Below are 17,472 nucleotides of genomic sequence, written 5' to 3'. Positions count from 1 at the left end.
GGGGAAGAAAATCTTGTGGGGGTGATTTTCGAAAAAAAATGTGTGAAATAAAAGAAAAACATAACACTGGAATCGGTTTAGTTTTGAAATACTTTTTGTTTTGTTTTCATTTATTATTATCATTATTTATATATGTATTAATTAGCTTTGTGTGCGTTGTGGGGAGGGGGTTGGTGGTGTGTTCTTGTTTGTTTTTGTTTTTGCCGCATATATAACATACATATCCATATATACAATATATTTTAGATCTAGCATTAAATTTGATTTACACTTTTAATAGTTTGTTGCTTCTCCGCCCTACAATTGCTCCTCTAATTATGCTTTTATTTTTGTTGTTTTTTGTTTTTGTTTTGTCACTTAATTTAAACATTAATGTTCTGTTCGTTAAAGTTAATAATTCTTAATATTTTGCCCCGCTGCTTGGCTGGTTCAGTGTTAAGTTTCGTTTATCATTTTACCAAGCTAAATCAATTTGTATTATTTAATATGTAGATAGGCTTTAAAAAATAATTAAAATTATGCAACAATTAAAATGTAAATGTTTTCATTTTATAAATGTAGTAAAATTGTTGGGATTTCACTTGTATTTTATGTTTCTCGTTTTTCTTTTTACCATTTTTGTTTTTCTTTGCTCATGCTTTTCTTAATTTTCTCTTTTTAAATTTTACAATTAATTTTTTTCGAAAACTTTTCTTTAATACTTTTTTTTTTTTGAAAATCGGGATGATGTAACGGCAAACAAAAATGTAAGTTTAAAATTAACGAACAAAAAGGACTTTCTGCTGCTTCGGAAATTACACATTTAAATTCGTAAATTTCATTAAAGGAATTTTTCATGCTCTCAACTGAATATATTTTTTCAATTTTTTTCGTTTAAATATTTTCTTTATATAATGTATAATGACTGTTAAATTTTTTTACGCTTTTTGTGTGTTTATGATTTTTTTTCGTTTTTTGTGGGCTTTCTTTCTTTAGTTAGCTTTAAATTAAATGCCAATTAATTTAATTAATTAATTTTTAAATCACATTTCATTGTTTTTCAACACGGGCAAATTCAAATTTCCGCTTCGATTTATTTTTCTGTGTTGTAATAGTTTTCATTTCATTTCATATTTAAATTTTAAATTGTGTTACTGTTGGTTTGTGTGAGGAAACGAAACTGTTGGTTGCGCCACTGGCTTCTAGTGCACATTTCATTAAAATTAATAATACTATGTACAATTTATGGTATTTCGGCCAAAATCAATTATCCAACTCTCTGCCCATAACTGGCTTAGTCGAATAACGTGGCCAGCAAGTCGTCGCTGGCGTTGTTGTTGCTGCTGCCACTCGAGGGCGGAGTGTTGAGGTCGGGCTGTGGATCCAGGTACGAAAGGATTTCCATAGGATCCACATCCTGTAGAAGCTATAAATATTAAATATTTATTAGCAATTTTATTTTTAAGAATTATTTCTTTAAAACTTACATTCAAATCGTGCGCTGTATCATTGATACTCGCTGCCGCAGCATCAAAGCTCTGCAGATCAGCACTCAGATCGCTTTCGGGGAACTTCATTTGGGTTTGGCTGCTCATCAGCGAGTTGAGGAGCTGCTCCTGGCTATCAGCTCCGCTCGACATGCCGCCCGATCCACCCATCCGGCTGGGCGTGCCCGGCGTCTGGGGGGAGTTGTGGCCGGTGCTGCTGCTGTTGTTGCCGTTGGTGGTGCCATTGGCATTGGGTGTACTAATGGGCTCATTGTGCGAGCTACTGACACTTGGAGGACCGCCGGGGGTCATCGGATGGCTGGCTGCCCCAGGAGTATGCGGGGTGTGTGGCATCTAAAATTTAGATTAATGAGTTAGAACCAACTTCTTTGCACTTCTTAAAGAAAAAGGAAACCCACCTGATCGCTCAGAGACTTCTCCATGGCATTTAGTTGATCCAAGGAGTTAACCCCCCCATCACTTCCAGTCAATCCTCCACTGCCGTCGCTGTGGTTGCCACTGAAGCCGTCATAGCTGCTGCGATTGCCACTAAAATGAGGAGGAAATAGTTAGTTTATGCCACAACATGGCCACCAAGAGAACACTTACTGCTGGTTGGGATTGCTGCCGTTTCCCATCATGTTGCCATTGGCAATGGAGTTCATGTCGTGCATGTTGTAGGGACTCATAGCCTGCGCATTGTCCCAGGTCGGGAGCTGCGTGGATCCCGGAGACATGACTTTGGCAATGTCGTCGCACAACTCCTGCTTGATGTTTGGCATTCCGGGGGTTCCGTTGCCGTTACTGCCAGTGCCGTTGCTGCTGACGGGATTGGGATTGTTGTTGTTGTTGCTGTTAGCGTTGCTGGGATTGGTAGGAACATTCGAGGGTGGCGGGGCATTTGGCATGCCACCGTTGTGCTGTAACGCCCGCCAGTTGGCCGACGAGTCGATGACCACCTCGTCCACGTCCGAGTTGCTCAAGGTGTTGAGTATGGCCCAGATGTACTGATCGATCTCCAGGGTGTCGGTAATGGCCGACTTGCTGCACTCGGGGCACCGCCACGAGCCCCGTTCACTGTTGATCATCAGATAGGCCTCCAGGTCGAAGCACTGGACGTGCTTGCACTCGTGTCCCCTGGCCGGGAGTCGGATTCGAGACTTGGTGATGGGGCACTTCAATGAGATCTTGGCGCACTGTTGCGACGCTTGGGCGGCATCGGCGCCACCGGGAGTCTGGCCCTCAACGCTGGGCAGGCTCAGGTTGCGCTTGATCTTTTGCACGCTGTGCTCCAATGGGAGCAGGTTCCGTTTGTGCAACGTCTGCAGCACCTGACGCACCGACGGTCGATGGACTAGCTGCAGCACGAACAGGTGTGACTGTAAAGGGAAATATTTTCATTAATTAACTATTCTAATTTGTAAGGATTTTTGTCAGTGTACTTACACAACAGCAGGAACTGGCTGTCAGCTGGAGGGTATTTCGTCCTGGCTGGCATACCGCCTTCAAGTAGAGGGGACGCAGGGCGGTGCTGTTCTTCTCTGACCGCTCGATGTTCAGGGGAGTGGCATTCGCGGAGACGGTGACTGTGTGGGGCCAGTTGGTATTCATTTGCCGGTCATCCTGGTGGAAGCACTTCAGCTGCAGCTCCAGATCGGTTCTAAAAAAATTAAAATAAAATATTAAAAATAAAATAAAATTATTTTTGAATGAAAATTAAAAATATTTTTTTTTTTTAATAATTTACCTGCACATCAGCGTGTTGTAGACATTCTGCTTGAGATGAAACACATGGTTGCTGACAGAAAGATTGTGCAAGAGGCGGAACGGAGCCAGGATGATGCCGTCGCGTACCGGGAATGTCAGTCTCATTTCTTCGCCTTAAAAAAAAGGATACATTTTATTATAACATTAGGATTTAAGGATTTATTTTATAAACTTACTGTTGTCCATGGGTGGCTTAATGTCCGGATTTGGGCTGACATACGGCACACTGCAGGCGGGTGTCAGGGGTGGCGTGGGATTGCCAGGAACTGGACTGTGCTGATAGTTTTGCTGGAAACTAAAGTAGAATCTTAGGTTAGTCCTGCCCCTCATGGAACATCTTTAAAAGACTACTCACCCTTGGTTCTGGTAGGGATTGCCGGTGGTGGACACGCCACCCGGACCCGCCGGGCACATGCCACCTCCCTGCTGCATACCGCCGCTCTGGCCGCTGCCCGGGTAGAACTGACCCTGGTGGGAGCCGGGTCCTCCGCTTCCGCCGTAGCCCACACCGGGCATACCACCGGCGCCACCGGAACCCTGGGGCATGAAGCGCTGCTGGCTCATGCAACCGGGTCCAGGACCCATACCGCCGGGACCCATGGGTCCCATAACGGGACCGCCGCTCGGACCCATTCCGTTGCTGGCGGACATGCGGCCATAGCTCCCGTTGCCAGCGCCCATGGGTCCGCCACGGCCGTAGCCGTTGCCTGCTCCGCCCGCCTGCATGGGCAGGGGAACTCCTCCGGCGCCGGGATGCATCTGCTGGTTGCCGTACATCTGGGCCTGTTGCTGCTGCATGGGGTTGTTGGGGTACATGCCTCCGACACCCACGCCTCCCACACCTCCCGCTCCGCCCGCCGCCGCCGCACGCTTCTGGGCCATGTGCATCTGGGGGTGGGGGTAGGGGGCCATGCGCCGCTGTTGCTGTTGCTGCGAGAGGGAGGGTGGCGCCTGCTGGGGGTAGCCGCCGTTGGCCATGCCCTGCATCTTGGCCATCGGGTTCATGCCGCCCATCTGCTGTTGCGCCGACTGCTGCTGCATGGGGTTCATGCCACCGCCCATGCCACTGCCTCCGCCTCCCATCGACATGTTCTGCATCTGGTTCATGGGCGTCATCTGGAATGGGGATAAAGGTCGTGATTAGGAGAGACTTTCACCAAGCTAAAGGTCAGCAATAAAATGCACTTTGCCCGCCCCCACAGATCTCGATTCGGAATGGCGACAATCACAGGCTGCAGTGTGTAATTTTAATTCAACAAAACTCCTCATTAGGCCGAATTATCATGAATCTCACTTCGTGGAAGGGCGTTTGGAGATTTCTATAGAAAATCGTTGACTTCCAGTGGCAACCAATTAATCGCAAAACCACTCAGTACTCCCCAATCATCTTCTGGACTGAGCTTGAGCCTGAGCCGATTACCGCCTGTCATCTGCGAAGCCGCAGACTTCTGTTTCGGTTGCGAATAGAAATGATTCGATAATGGGTCGGGGTTTTTTTGAAAGCAAAGTCTGTTTTGGATTGTCAACAGCTGGCCATATAAAAGTTGTGGCAGCCTGCCGTGAAATCACCATCCATTCCCCTAGAATACCCATTAGGGTATACTCACTTGATGATGCCTCTGGGGTCCGATGTTACCGCCTCCGCCGTAGCCCATGCCCATGCCCTGGCTTCCGTTGTAGCCACCTTGGCTGGAACCGCCGTTCATGTACTGGCCATTCATGTTGCCCATCATTCCGCTATTGGGACCGGGATGCATGCCGCCACCCATCTACAAACAAGGGGGATAACCCATTTATATTAATAAGTCATGGGAAAGTCTTAGTGGGAGAGTCCAAGTGCTTACCTGACTATAACCGCCCATGGCATCCATATTGGAGATGTGCTGTTGCTGCTGCTGTGGGTGGTGTTGCTGTTGCTGGTGGAGCTGTTGCTGTTGCTGCTGCTGGTTGGCAGCAATCATTCCGGGATAACTTTGTCCGTTGGAGTTGCTGAGACTGTTCAGCGAGGAGTTTGTCGAGTTTCCAACTCCTCCAAGGGACGTGAACTCAGAGTTTGGACCGAAGGTGTTGTTTAGGCTGCGCAGGCTGTCGCCGCCGCCAAGGTCATTGCCCAGCATAAAGTTACCAGCGCCACCTACCGATCGTTGTTGTGGCGTTTGCTGCTGCTGTTGTTGTTGCTGTTGCTGGTATGCCAAAAAATTTTCACGTTGATGTTGTTGCTGGTACTGGTGTTGCTGCTGTTGCTGATTGTAGTACTGCTGTTGTTGCAACTGATGCTGCTGCTGTTGTTGTTGCTGTTGCTGCTGGTCCAAGCCGGCTGTGCTGGCACCTGGCGGTGAGATTTGGCCCCCGGTGGCTGGCGCCCTTGAGGAGCCTGCCTGCTGGTTCATTTCATCATTTTTCCTGGAAAAGGTGGGACAATTTAGACACATCAAAGAATAGGTGAGGGGCTCAGGCCGAGCAGCTTTCCACTCTAGGAAGCTAGATTTCATCATGCATCCCCAAAATTGAGCAGAAGTCGACAAAAATAATGAATTTATCAGAAAGCGACAGGCAGCTAGTTGTTAGAATGGTTTGTGAAATAATATTACTGGAAATATTGATGATAAAAGTGATGTGACGAACGCGAAATAGCCCACTGGGTATTTCAGATTTTAAATTTTAATGTTTGGGAATTTTTATTTATTGTCCTTTCCTTATCTTTCAAAGAACTTAATCGTTTTTGGAATATTTTGTACTATTTCTGTCTTTGGGGCACTACCCAGAATCTATATATTTCGTTCCTCTTATCTCACAAGATGGTTAGTCACATCGGAGATGGAATGCTAATTCTGAATTGGTTTTAATTCGCCAGTGATTCGACCTCCATCGATGATGTCAGCCTATGGCAGCTTATGTTCGTGATTTTAGACCCGTAACCCTCTCCCCCCCTGAGGCAGTTCAAAACCAACCGCCCGACACCCCGTCTTCTCCCCACCACTGGCCCATATCTCCATCATCGTCATTGTCAACGTCATTCATTGTGTTGTTGCTGTTGCAGTTGCTGTGGCAATTGGAATTGCAATTGCATTTTGTTGCCCTGCTCCTCCATCTTGCTTGCACTTGTCCACCTACTACACAGCTGTCTCTTTCCCGCCCGATTTGCTGTGACATTTAAGCCCGAAAATGTCAAATGGGCTCAGGGCTTAGGCTTGTTGGCATCACCCTTTAGTGCCAGCTCTGCTCCTATCGAGCTTAGCCCAGGCATTGGAATTGTTTTGCGCATTCGTTGTGATGGCGCGACTTTTAAGGTAAAAATAATTAAGCATATTTGCCAGCCAGACAATAACAATATGAAGCATATGAGGCGCAAATTTCAAAACAAAAATCTTCAAAAGTCGAATTTAAAAATACTCTAAAAACTAAAAGAGAAAAATAACTCTGTTTGATATCCATTTGACAACGGTGCGTATGAGTAATATTTTTTATCTCTCCGACAACATGGCGTATACTTGATGGGAATCAATTGCCGACTTAAGAAAATGGAGCAATCGACTGAGAAAATGAATTCTATTTGAAAAAGAGTAGAATCCTAAGCTCGTAGATACCCAAAATATAGTCGCACATTAAAAATATAAAGTAACACGCTCACAATAATTGCGCATCTACAAAAGCGGCTCAACGCAAACACTGTGCCCCCCCAACACAAAAGCAAATAAAGTTGGAAACACAAAAATAAAAAAAAAAAATAAAAAAAAATATAAAAAAAAAATAAAATAAATACTGAAAAGAACAAAAAACGTAACAAAACGTAACAAAAGCAACAACAGCTGCAACAACGAGCGAAATGCAAATAAATGGCACACTAAGCGATTGGCTGATAATCGCATGACGAGAAGCCCGAGCCGGCAAAGTCTACAAAAGATCGCCACAGGAGAGTGGAGAGTGGAGAGGGAAGCCTGGCCACCGGAGAGAAGGGGGTGGCGCTGTGAACCTGTGATTGCCGCCTGACTGTGACGATAAATTAGCATCGAGAGCTCCTCTACTGCTGCTGGGGGGGCACTAGAGCGGGGTGGAGCGGTAAACAGAGCAAAGCGGGTCATTAGGTCGGCTTAGTGCTGGACAGGGACAGGTAGCCAAAGGTGGAAAGAGCGAGAGAGAACAACAGAATGTAAACACAGAGCCAACCAAGGGTACTCAGGCCACAACACAGTGGTGACTAGCTAAGAGAACTAGGTACTTAATATTAAAAATTAAAAAAATAATAACAATATTAAAAAAATCAATTTTGATTGAAAAGATATATAAAATCCTATATACATTTCCTTTAGAATGTTCTAGTGAGTATCTCAACAATTGAATAAGTACTGTTGTGCACTTGCGATCATATAATCATCTCATTATGTGACTTGCACTGGAAGAAATAACAAGTAAGAAGAGTAGGATCTCTTATGACGCCGCCCTGCTTTGTTTCAGTTATTCAGTTCGAGTTGTTGCCTTTTGTACTTTGATTAGATATAAATTTCTTCATTGATTAGATAAAAATAAAGCAAAACAGGTAACTCGCCCAGCTAGCCGACAAAAAAGAGAACAACTGACACTGAACATAGACATATACACTATATAGTATAGTACAGGAAGAGAGAGAGACCATGGGGTTTAGAACCACTAAAATTCAGTATCGAAGACCAGTAGATACACGTGCTCGAAGATATAGCTTCATATCGGAATCAGTGCACGATCTCTGTCCCTGTCTGTCTCCCTCTCCCTCTCTCATTTAGTTTGCTTGTGTAATTGTAAATTGTGCGCACTTTGATTCGCTGTGGTAATAAAAATCATTTCTCATTTGGCACACGAAATCATTTCCGTATTTCAACAGCCATGGGCGTTGTTAAAGGTATTTATCAGAGGGGAAACTATCCTTTTTCCTATAATTTTTTGTGGTATTTTGTTTTCTAACAATTTATTATTATTGTTCTTGGCCATCTTTTTTTTGGCTGCTGGCGTATGAATTATGGCTCAGACAGCAATGCGACAGTCGGGATGGGCAGGCCATGTCCTTTGGAGAGGACATGTCTGGGAAACTTTATTATGCTGCTGAAGTCGAACGAAAAAAAAATCAAACTCTTTCTATATATTCTCTTCTATTTTTTTTTTATTGTTATTGTTGTTTGCGTGTTTTATTATTTTCTGTTTTTTTTTTTGTAGACGACAGTTGGCGTCATGTAACAAAACAAGTAATATATACAAAAATACAGTGTGTGTGTGTGCTGTTTTTTAGAGGCCATGAAAAATTGTGAGACACGTGCGTGGAGCCAATGACAGAACGGAATGTTTCAAATAAGTTTTCCCATCCATCGATATGGGGGTCGGGGGCTTAAATCATATCCTGGAACCCTACAATATGTACATGTGTGTGGGTTTGGGTTTTACCCTACTTCTACTCCTGTTGGAAAAACCAATAACACATCAAAATGTTTGATTTGCTCTCGTTGCCATTTTTGTTTCCATTTATCCACAGTTCCATTTTTTGATTCATCATTCACTGGGCCCCACTCTGCGTCGGCCTCCGTTCGGTCATATTGTATCTCACCTCCCACCGCTGAAATGCGTTTGACAGTTGTTTTTCAAGGGTGTTTGGCTGAACCACCGCCCCGAACCGGCGCGCAACCACCCGCTACCACAACTGCTGGCTGCACTTTTCGCATATGGAAAACAATACAAAAAAAAAAATAAATAAAAAGGAGCAGGACATTTTTTTTCGTTCAATTTTGAGCCGGCAGTTGTCGTCTGTCTACCGACTGTGGAATCATTTTTTTTTCATATATCCCTGTGATGGGGCTGGTTTTTTGAAACGGGATGGTAATCATTTTCGGTCTTCGTTTAGTTTCAGTTTCAGGACTTTTTCGAAGGCGCCTGTTGGTATGCAACGCTTTTTGCCGCCTTGAACCAACTTCTCCCACTTCTCATTTTGATTGAATTTCCCGTCGAGTTTTCCTTAGCCGGTCGATCGTTTTCATAATTCATCTTCCCTGCCCTGCCCTACCCTACCCTATCCAGCTGAGTCTGTTGGAATCACATAAATTGCAATCTGAATGAAAATAAAAATAAATCAGCATAATAGACTCTTGAAAATACAGGCAAAACGAAGCAACCACCAGGAGCAGCTAACAACCAACCCTCCGCTCGAGTGGTTATCGGGGTGGGGGCGGTGTCGGTAGCCGGGCGAGATGGGGTGCATATAATAAAAAATCGAACTGTAAACAAAAAATGCAGAAAAAAACAAAAAAAAAAAAAATAAGGCGAAGAAAGAGCTGCAGCAACGCAAAAAAGCGAAGAGAAATCGCACAATTTTTGATTAAAAATCCAATGCAAATAATACAGATGGTCAGCAACCGAGCCAGAACGATGGCTATAGTATGGTATGGTGTGAGGGTCGAGGGTTGGGCAGAAACATATTCCACACACATCCCATCCCATCCCATCCCTGGCCATTCCATTTTTGACAAAATGTTTGCCTCCAACTTTGTGCTCGGTTTGCATTTTGCGGATTTGCAAATTCATTTTTATAAATGTTTTGCCGCTTGTGGTGGACACGGGAAATGGTCGTTGGGCGAAGGACGATGGCGGGTAGGGTGGCTGTCCTACATGTGGTATGAGCAATATTTGAAATATTCCACTCTTCCTACATGTGTATCTGTGGCAGATCGCATGTATGTATGTGTATTGCATGTTTTCAGCACCTGTAACTGGCTTTTATTTATTGTAGAGGCAGGGTGGCTGGCTCATCCCACGTTGCGTATACGCACTGTGCGCCGGCCCTAAAACATTTGTTATAGTTTGCAAACATCTATCCAGGGTTTCGTTTTGTGCCATTTACTAATTTGCATACTAAAATGTTGAATGGCCCGGACTTGGCCTGGCCAATGTGCAAATGGTAATTTTGTTGGGAGAACTAAAGGTTATTTTCGATCATTTTTGAAGAGTTAATGGAATGGAATTCCAGAGCTAGGAGCTAGAGTAAGAAGTACTATTATGGCAACTCCCGTGACTGACAGCACTCAGTGCATACCTGTAATATACAGGTGTCTCGATGCATTATTCAATTCCAAAATTGCATTTCGCTGTTGGCTGTTCTGTCTAGTAGTTTGTCCTTGTGGTGTTGTAACCAAAATCGTTTTGATGGCTGATGGTGTGTCGCCATCGAAGTCTGCTCGTGTTGGTGATAAAAAAAAACCTAAACAAAACAAAAAACTAAAAAAAAAATAAACAAATAGCTTGTGGTTGTTGTAACACACGCGCTAATCAGGCCGCTAATGGACGCCCTACCATCAGCCCCTTTTGCACCACCCAACCACCCATCGGCCGCCTTTCACCACCACCCCCTGTGATAATCAATCGGTGTGTTAGTATTTTTTTTGCACACCTTACGTAGGTAAGTTTTTCGGTGCGAATCTGGCGGTGTTTTAGGTTCGATTTGGTTGCGGGTCCGGGGTCTGGGGTCTGGTTTTGCTTTGCTTATCTTATCTATCGCGTTTTGGCTCAAAGTAAAATTTATGCCAGTCGGTGGTTGGGGATCTGTGTTCCATTGTCAGGCAGCGATGGTGGGGTTGCGTTTTTGGCATTTATCTAATCGCCAATTAAGTTAGAAAAAAACCCAACGAAAATCATAAACAATCGGACAGACATAAACATTAAAAATAAATCGAAGGCTGAGACTGTCAACGCTCGCGCTCGGCTGGCAAAACAAAAATAAGTTTACAAACTAAAGAAGCTGCAATAATTTTGTTCAAGTATCTTAACGCTCACATACACTCGGTTTCGGAGGGGGGAACATGCATAAATCACATTAAAAATAAAACAAAACAAAACAAAAATTGCAACAGCGAGCAAAAACGACTCGAAGCAACTCAAAACCCAACGCATAAATCGCCAATGCGATGTCGCTGCCTCAGTCTCTGTCAGCGTCGTACTTGAAAACCAGTTTCGAACAAAAATGTCTACTGAAGTACAGCTAAATAACAACCAAAATAAACTCAACAATGTCTGTTTTTCAAGAAAATGCTAGCTAAAAATACCTGCTATCGAAAAGGTTAAACAGAAAGATATGGGTATAGATATGGGTATATGGGACAGGAAGCGAATCGATTGATAACTTTGATTGCCTCTTGTACCTCTTGAAGGAGCATAATATTATATATCTCCATTAATTAATAATCAAATATATATTTAAAAGATGATGAAATCAAAGCAAGATTGTGACCATAAACCCGATTAGATTAACTTTCACTTGAGCTTGCTTATCATAATGGCTTATTACATTTAAGTGAGCAGCGGTCACCCGCTTCTCAAGATTATTCTAGAAAATCTTTCTATCGAAAATTTATCAATTATAATTTATTCCACCCACTCTTGCACTCACCCACTTCCTGAGTCTAATCTGAAATTCTTTGGCACACCACCCACCCAACCACCTTTCAGATTGTATTCCATTCACAAAACCCAAGCGACCATTTTGCAGGCAATTTTGTGCTGAATACAGAGTCTGACGTACTATATAAAGGTACTAGTACTACCTGGCCGTAAAAACAGCGATAAGCAATTATCGATAACTCAGCTATTTCTGCATACCTAAGCGCGATTTTGTATGGAAGAGATGAGGGGGTAATACCACTTTGTAGGCCCATTCAGAGGGTAAAAATTTCCATTGTTCCAATTGTTGTTTTGTACCCAAAAAAAAAAACAGAGAAAACTCTGTTGTTTTCAGTTTCTGTTTTTTTCTATATAGATTTAGATATAGTACGATCTGTGGTTATAATTAGCTTGTCAGTACCCCTCGGAACTATGATAAGAATTGGTTACCTTTGATTTTCGGTTTTCGGTTCGTTCTGGGGCTACATCGATAGTGATAGTATTTATACAGTATGTTTTTTTTTTGTCGGTGGTTGTGGTGGTGCTAGTTATCTATGAGGTTGTTGTGGCTGCTAAGCATATATTTTACTATAACTACGAGAGTGTATTGGTGGCACGGTCTAGTTTGATATCAGGTTCGTTCAGGGGCTTTTAATTGGGTCGTTAAATGTTTTTCGTTTTCCGTGGCGGTTTTTTGGTAACTTTTATCATGTGACTGAAACGAACTCTGTTGAATGGGATTTTGGATTCGGAATCGGAGTGCGAGTGCCACCTACCTCTTCAAGGTGCTTTAAAAAAAAAAAAGAGCCCGAGGCGAGTCAAAAGTCAACTGCTTAACCCATTAATGCCCAATCAAATTCAAATTGTATGATTAGATATGCACACGGTATGTTTGTAGCTGCCTAGCTGGCATATAAGATGACCTTCAATTTCGGTCTGATTAGGGGTTAAGCATATCGCACATATAGGGGTGGCTTACACATGTAACTATTGTTGTGCCCTAGAGTGTGTGGCATTTAGCTACGGGGGTTGCTCAGTTTCCAGCCCCCTTCTTCCTGGATGGGTTTATTAATATCCGCGACGCTCCTCCACTCGCTAAACACTCCGGGTATGTGTGTTCTACATTATATGTTGTATGTTTCTGTTTGTTTCTTTCGGGGTTTAATCACTGAGACTCATCGCCCTCTCTTTGTCTAATGACGGCTCACCCTCTCTCTCACAGGAGGGTTGTTGTTGCCCCTGCCGCTACCTCTATTGCTGCCTTTTGCGATTTGCAAATGGTTTTCCGCGTTTAGGTTTTGTTTTTCTGTCATTTACTCGTTTGTATCACATTTTTATTTCCCGTGTGAAAATCGCAAACAGTTGAGGAGCCACAAAACAAAAAACTGGGAAACAGGAAGCCAGCCTGGAAAAAGAGGCAAAAGGGAAATCTCTTAGGTAGAAGTCCTTGTGGATGATGGTGGTGGTGGCTTGATGGGTTGTGATTTGGTTGCCTCGGTGGTTGATTGATGATTGTCTCGAGCTTGTGTTCTTTTCGAGAGGTGTGGTGGTGGGGTGGTGGGTTTTGATGACATTAGAGGGTGTTTAGGATAAGCCCAGGGCGTTAATTAACCGTTAGATCGATCTGCTAACTCGAATTTTAAACAGTTTCCACACACAGGAAGTGTTTGCAAATTTGTTTGCCTGCTTTTGGGGGTTACCCTTCAAGGGCCATATGTGATACATCATTCTGATGGGTTTCTGATGAGTAGGTAGATCAGGAAAATACTTTTGAATGATTGTCCTACAGTGTTTGAGATTTTCCTTTCAAAAACCTGTCTTCCTTCTTAACTTCTGAGAATATCTAAAAGATCATCCCAATTCTTCTAAGCAAATTTCTGGTGTAGTGTTCTGGGGAACTCCCTGGTGACCTGACTCTGCCACAGCTACCTGTTTCTTTTTTGGGTTAAGCGCAGCAGCTCGCCCATTGCCAAATGGGTTAAGGTTTACCTGTGGTCGGCATATTTCTCTTTTTTTCGTTTACCGTACCGTAAGATATCTTATGTTTCTTTCACCTTTTCTTTGCTTTCATCTTCTTGGCTGCAATGATGAATTACCGGCGAACCGAAAAAATGTCTGCCCTGCCGAGAGACTTTTCCATTGTCTGTGGGGTAGAGCGGGAGGAGGGGGGAAAATATGCGTGGCATGTGAGAAAAACGGCAAACAAGATACGGAGAGGGAAAATGGAAATACGCCGGAGCGGTGGAGTGGTGGAGTGGCATGACATGGAGTGGGGAGGTCGAGGTTGTAATGCTTCGCTTGCTTGTGTGTGGAGTGACCTTTTTTTGGGTCTTACCCCCTACTCCCCGCTTTTCTTTCATAAAAGAAACTGAAACAGAAACAGAAGACGAAAAATGGGCGAAAACATTGTCGAACTGAGAAATTGAGTGACAGACTTGGGCCCAGGCGTTGTTTTCGTTGTTGTTTTCGGGCAAACGAAGCGGATCGTTGGGAAAATTTTCTTTCTTGGTATCGGTATCGATTCTACCTCTCGAAGTAGGGCCAGTTCTGTGAAAATGGTTCAATGGAAAACTCCTAAACACAATAACTCCACAGACGACACAAAGCAACAGCAGTAGGTGGGTTGGAATGTGTTTTTTTTTTGTTTTTGGACCAAAATACCGACTGCTGTTGCTGTATCTTGGCCGCTTCTTCTCTCTTGAGATACTTTGTGAGAGTAGTATCTGTGAGTAGTGTGTGTGTGTGTGTGGGCTGTGTTTGCCTGTCAATTATGGGTCAGCTGTGCGTGAGAGCGAGAGCGGGCGAGAGAGCTTGCGGCAGGGGGAGGCACTGGGAGGCGGTCTAAGTAACAGCTGATGTGGGAATTCGGCAACAAAAGTCGGTCAACATTAATATTTTGATTTTCATATATTAAAGTGAATGGAAATATATTAAAATTATGATAATAGATTCTTTTTTGTCGACATCTTTACTCAATTCTTAATTCTAATTCAACTATATTTAAAACTATGATTATGATTATAATTTAAAATATTATTCTGTATTTATTTAAAGGCACAAACAACAAACAAAGCATAAGAAATAGACATTAAAAAAAATTTACATAAAATATCTAAAAACAAAAGCACATTCCATTTTTAATTATTTTCAATATTTATATTTTTTTGTTTTGAAATTTAGTTTCAAGCACAACAATTAAAAGTTTCTAGTGAAGATGAAATAAAACTGTTGATGGCCATAAAGAATTTTTTTTACTTTGTGTTTATGTTTATAAATTGTTTCTATTTTTAGCCCAGGTGTTAACTATTTTTAGCCAACAATTTTATTGACTGACAAGTGAGTGGCCCGGACACAAAGTTGAAGTTGAAAAAAATTCTTTTGGCTTGTTCTCAGTTCTCAGTGATTTGTATTTTTTTCACATTTATTTTTTTTTTAAGTGGAATTTATTTTTAGATATTTTACCTAAGTTTTCTTTTTCTTTTTGGTTTTATGGCAACAGCGCGTGGTGTATTAATTGTTGTTGCTTGGTTGTTGTTGTTGTCGCTAGTTGTTGCTTCAGTTGTTGTTGTTGTGGTTTTGGGTGGGACAGGTGCACGAGGCAGATGCCAAGCAGCAGCAGCTGTTTACTATCTTTCTCCCTCTGGCTATGTTGCTGACTCTTTCGCAGTGTTATCTCTTATCACTGAGGGCAGTTTTTTTTAAGTTTTTCAAGTTTTTATTTTTTATGCACTTTTTTCACTTAGTCGCTGGTCAACTTACTTTTTGGAATTGCGCTTCGTTGTTTGTTTGGAATACATGGGAATTTTGTCAACAATCAATTGCATGGCATCAACAAATACATGGGACAGACAACACACACTTGTCTCTCAGTGCTGCTGTTGCTCTTGTTGTGAATAGAATTTCTTCAAGTTGTTGTTGTTTGGATGTTTGTTTATATTTTGTTTTTTTGGAAAAAGTTCACTGCAGCATTTTCGATCACTTGGCTTTCTCACACACTCCCTACTACTCTTACTTTTCACTTTTTTTCTTTTTTTTGTTCACTTTTTACTTATTTGATTGTTACGCTTTCACATTTGTTTTGGGATGTTGCACAAGTTTAGTTGTTGTTGTTTTTATTTAATTTTTTTTGGTTGCCTAGCAAGTTGTTTAAAAATATTTCTTTTTTTTTCATAAATTTTTGTGCTAGTTTTAAGCAATAATACTGTTGTTTTTAGTAATCCGAGTTGTTGATGTTGCTGCTGGGTTGTTGTTGTGTGTTTTGTTTGTTGTTGATGTTGCAACAGGAACTTTGTGGCACTTAATCCAAAAAATGTGTGCTCGATGTGTGGTTTGTTTGTTTTGATATTCAATTGGTCACTAATATTAAGTATCCAAGAAATTTTGTTTGTTTACTTTTTGTCACTTTTTATTTTTTTTTTTGCAAAATTCAGTGCTTTGTTTACTTTTTGCGGTTTTTTGTCACTTGATTAAATTTTTTACGTTTTGTCACTTGATTTTCGATTTTACGAGTTTTTGGAAAAACTTCGTGAATTTTCGTAACCGCTTTTGAAAAAGTGTTTCACTTGGGCCTGGCTTCAGTGGCTTGTTGGCCTGGCTTGTGGCGAGCTGCGCTTTTCGATCCGCTTCAACCGAACGACGACAACGTTCGACGGCAGCCAGGAAGGAACTGAGTGAACTTGGCGCTGGCCTGGCAGCTGAGTCTGACATCCGGCGACCGACTGAGCTGCTTCGGGTGTTGGACGCCGAGCCGAATCCTCTTCGGCTGCCATCGTGCTTGCATCTGTATCTGTATCTGTGTATGGTAGTACAGTTCGGTGCGCTCTCTCGGTGCTGGTTGATTTATTTCAGGTTGGTATTTCGGATTTCGTATTTCGTATTCATTTCGGTCTGTTAAGGGGCGACGACGCGCGAGCACTTAAGTAAAATAATAATTACGTATACGTATGTCAATTTGTTTGACTTCTCCGCCTGGCGTTCCCTCTCTCTTGAGAGAGAGAGCAGAAACGTAGTAGTAGCAGTTTCGTAGTAGATTTCTACTGCCTTTTGCTGCTAGTAGTAGTATCTACTCCGTCTTTTCTCCGTCTCTTGCAAGTAAAAAAAGTAGTTTCGCAGCAGGCGTTCGTTCGGCCTGCTGCTACCTTTTTGGCAGCTGACATTTATTGGGTTTGTTTTGAAAGCGTTTAATGGGTGCGTGTGTGTTTGCGTTAAGTAGATTTTTCAGCACATTTGTCTTAATTGTTGTGATTTGTGGTTGATTTTTGAATGATTTACGGCGTGTGCAGTGCCACTAGGATTAATTGTTTTTTAAATGTCAAAGCTGAATAAAAAATAATTATGCGACAATTTTTCTAAGCATATTTCCTTATAAAAATAATATTTCCCAAAAATAAATAAACATAAATAAATGCATTTATAAATAGTATACACCTTATTGATCTATTTTTAAACAAATGAGAGATTTTAATTTTTTTAATTCGTAACCCTTTTATCGCTTGTCATTGAGTAGCCGCAAAATTGAAATACTTTAATTACCCGAATAAAAAACATTTAACAATTTAATCTGAGCATATCAATTGCCCCGAACACACACACTCACACCCATACCCATACCCATACACTCGCCCACATTTCACGCTCTCACGCTCTCAGTGCGCTCTCTCGGACGCAAAGTCTTGGCCAAAATCCACTCCCAATTTATCACTCAATTAGCACAGAAAAATGTAGTAGTGTATTTACTACGCTTCTGGGCTCTCTCTCGCTCGCCAGCCATCTTCTTCCCCTCTCTTTCTGCCGCCATCTTGCTTTCTCTGTCTTCCGCTGGCTCTCTCTCTCTTTCTGCTGCACAGCG

General features: G+C 42.4%; 1 protein-coding gene across 4 annotated transcripts; it reads right to left on the bottom strand.

The window, feature by feature from the left end:
• Positions 1-961: 961 nt before the first annotated feature.
• tna (tonalli) lies at positions 962-16,349 on the bottom strand. Of its 4 annotated transcripts, none has more exons than XM_017232089.3 (11): positions 15,384-16,349; positions 5,078-5,636; positions 4,841-5,002; positions 3,589-4,349; positions 3,410-3,528; positions 3,214-3,346; positions 2,913-3,126; positions 2,076-2,845; positions 1,886-2,015; positions 1,467-1,820; positions 962-1,405 (listed from the first exon to the last, which is right to left on the bottom strand). In XM_017232089.3, exons 1-11 carry the CDS (start codon positions 15,446-15,448, stop codon positions 1,274-1,276), a joined length of 3,399 nt encoding a protein of 1,132 aa, XP_017087578.2. In that variant the 5' UTR covers positions 15,449-16,349; the 3' UTR covers positions 962-1,273. The 4 variants fall into 4 exon arrangements, with proteins under 4 accessions (XP_017087578.2, XP_017087579.2, XP_070136444.1 ...); XM_017232090.3 differs by lacking the exon at positions 15,384-16,349 and adding an exon at positions 15,087-15,328; XM_070280343.1 differs by lacking the exon at positions 15,384-16,349 and having other exon boundaries at positions 5,078-5,823.
• Between the last annotated feature and the right edge of the window lie 1,123 nt (positions 16,350-17,472).

Source organism: Drosophila bipectinata, chromosome 3L (assembly GCF_030179905.1).
Source record: "Drosophila bipectinata strain 14024-0381.07 chromosome 3L, DbipHiC1v2, whole genome shotgun sequence".
Classification (NCBI taxonomy): Eukaryota; Metazoa; Arthropoda; class Insecta; order Diptera; family Drosophilidae; genus Drosophila; species Drosophila bipectinata.
This window is presented reverse-complemented; position numbering and strand designations above follow the sequence as displayed.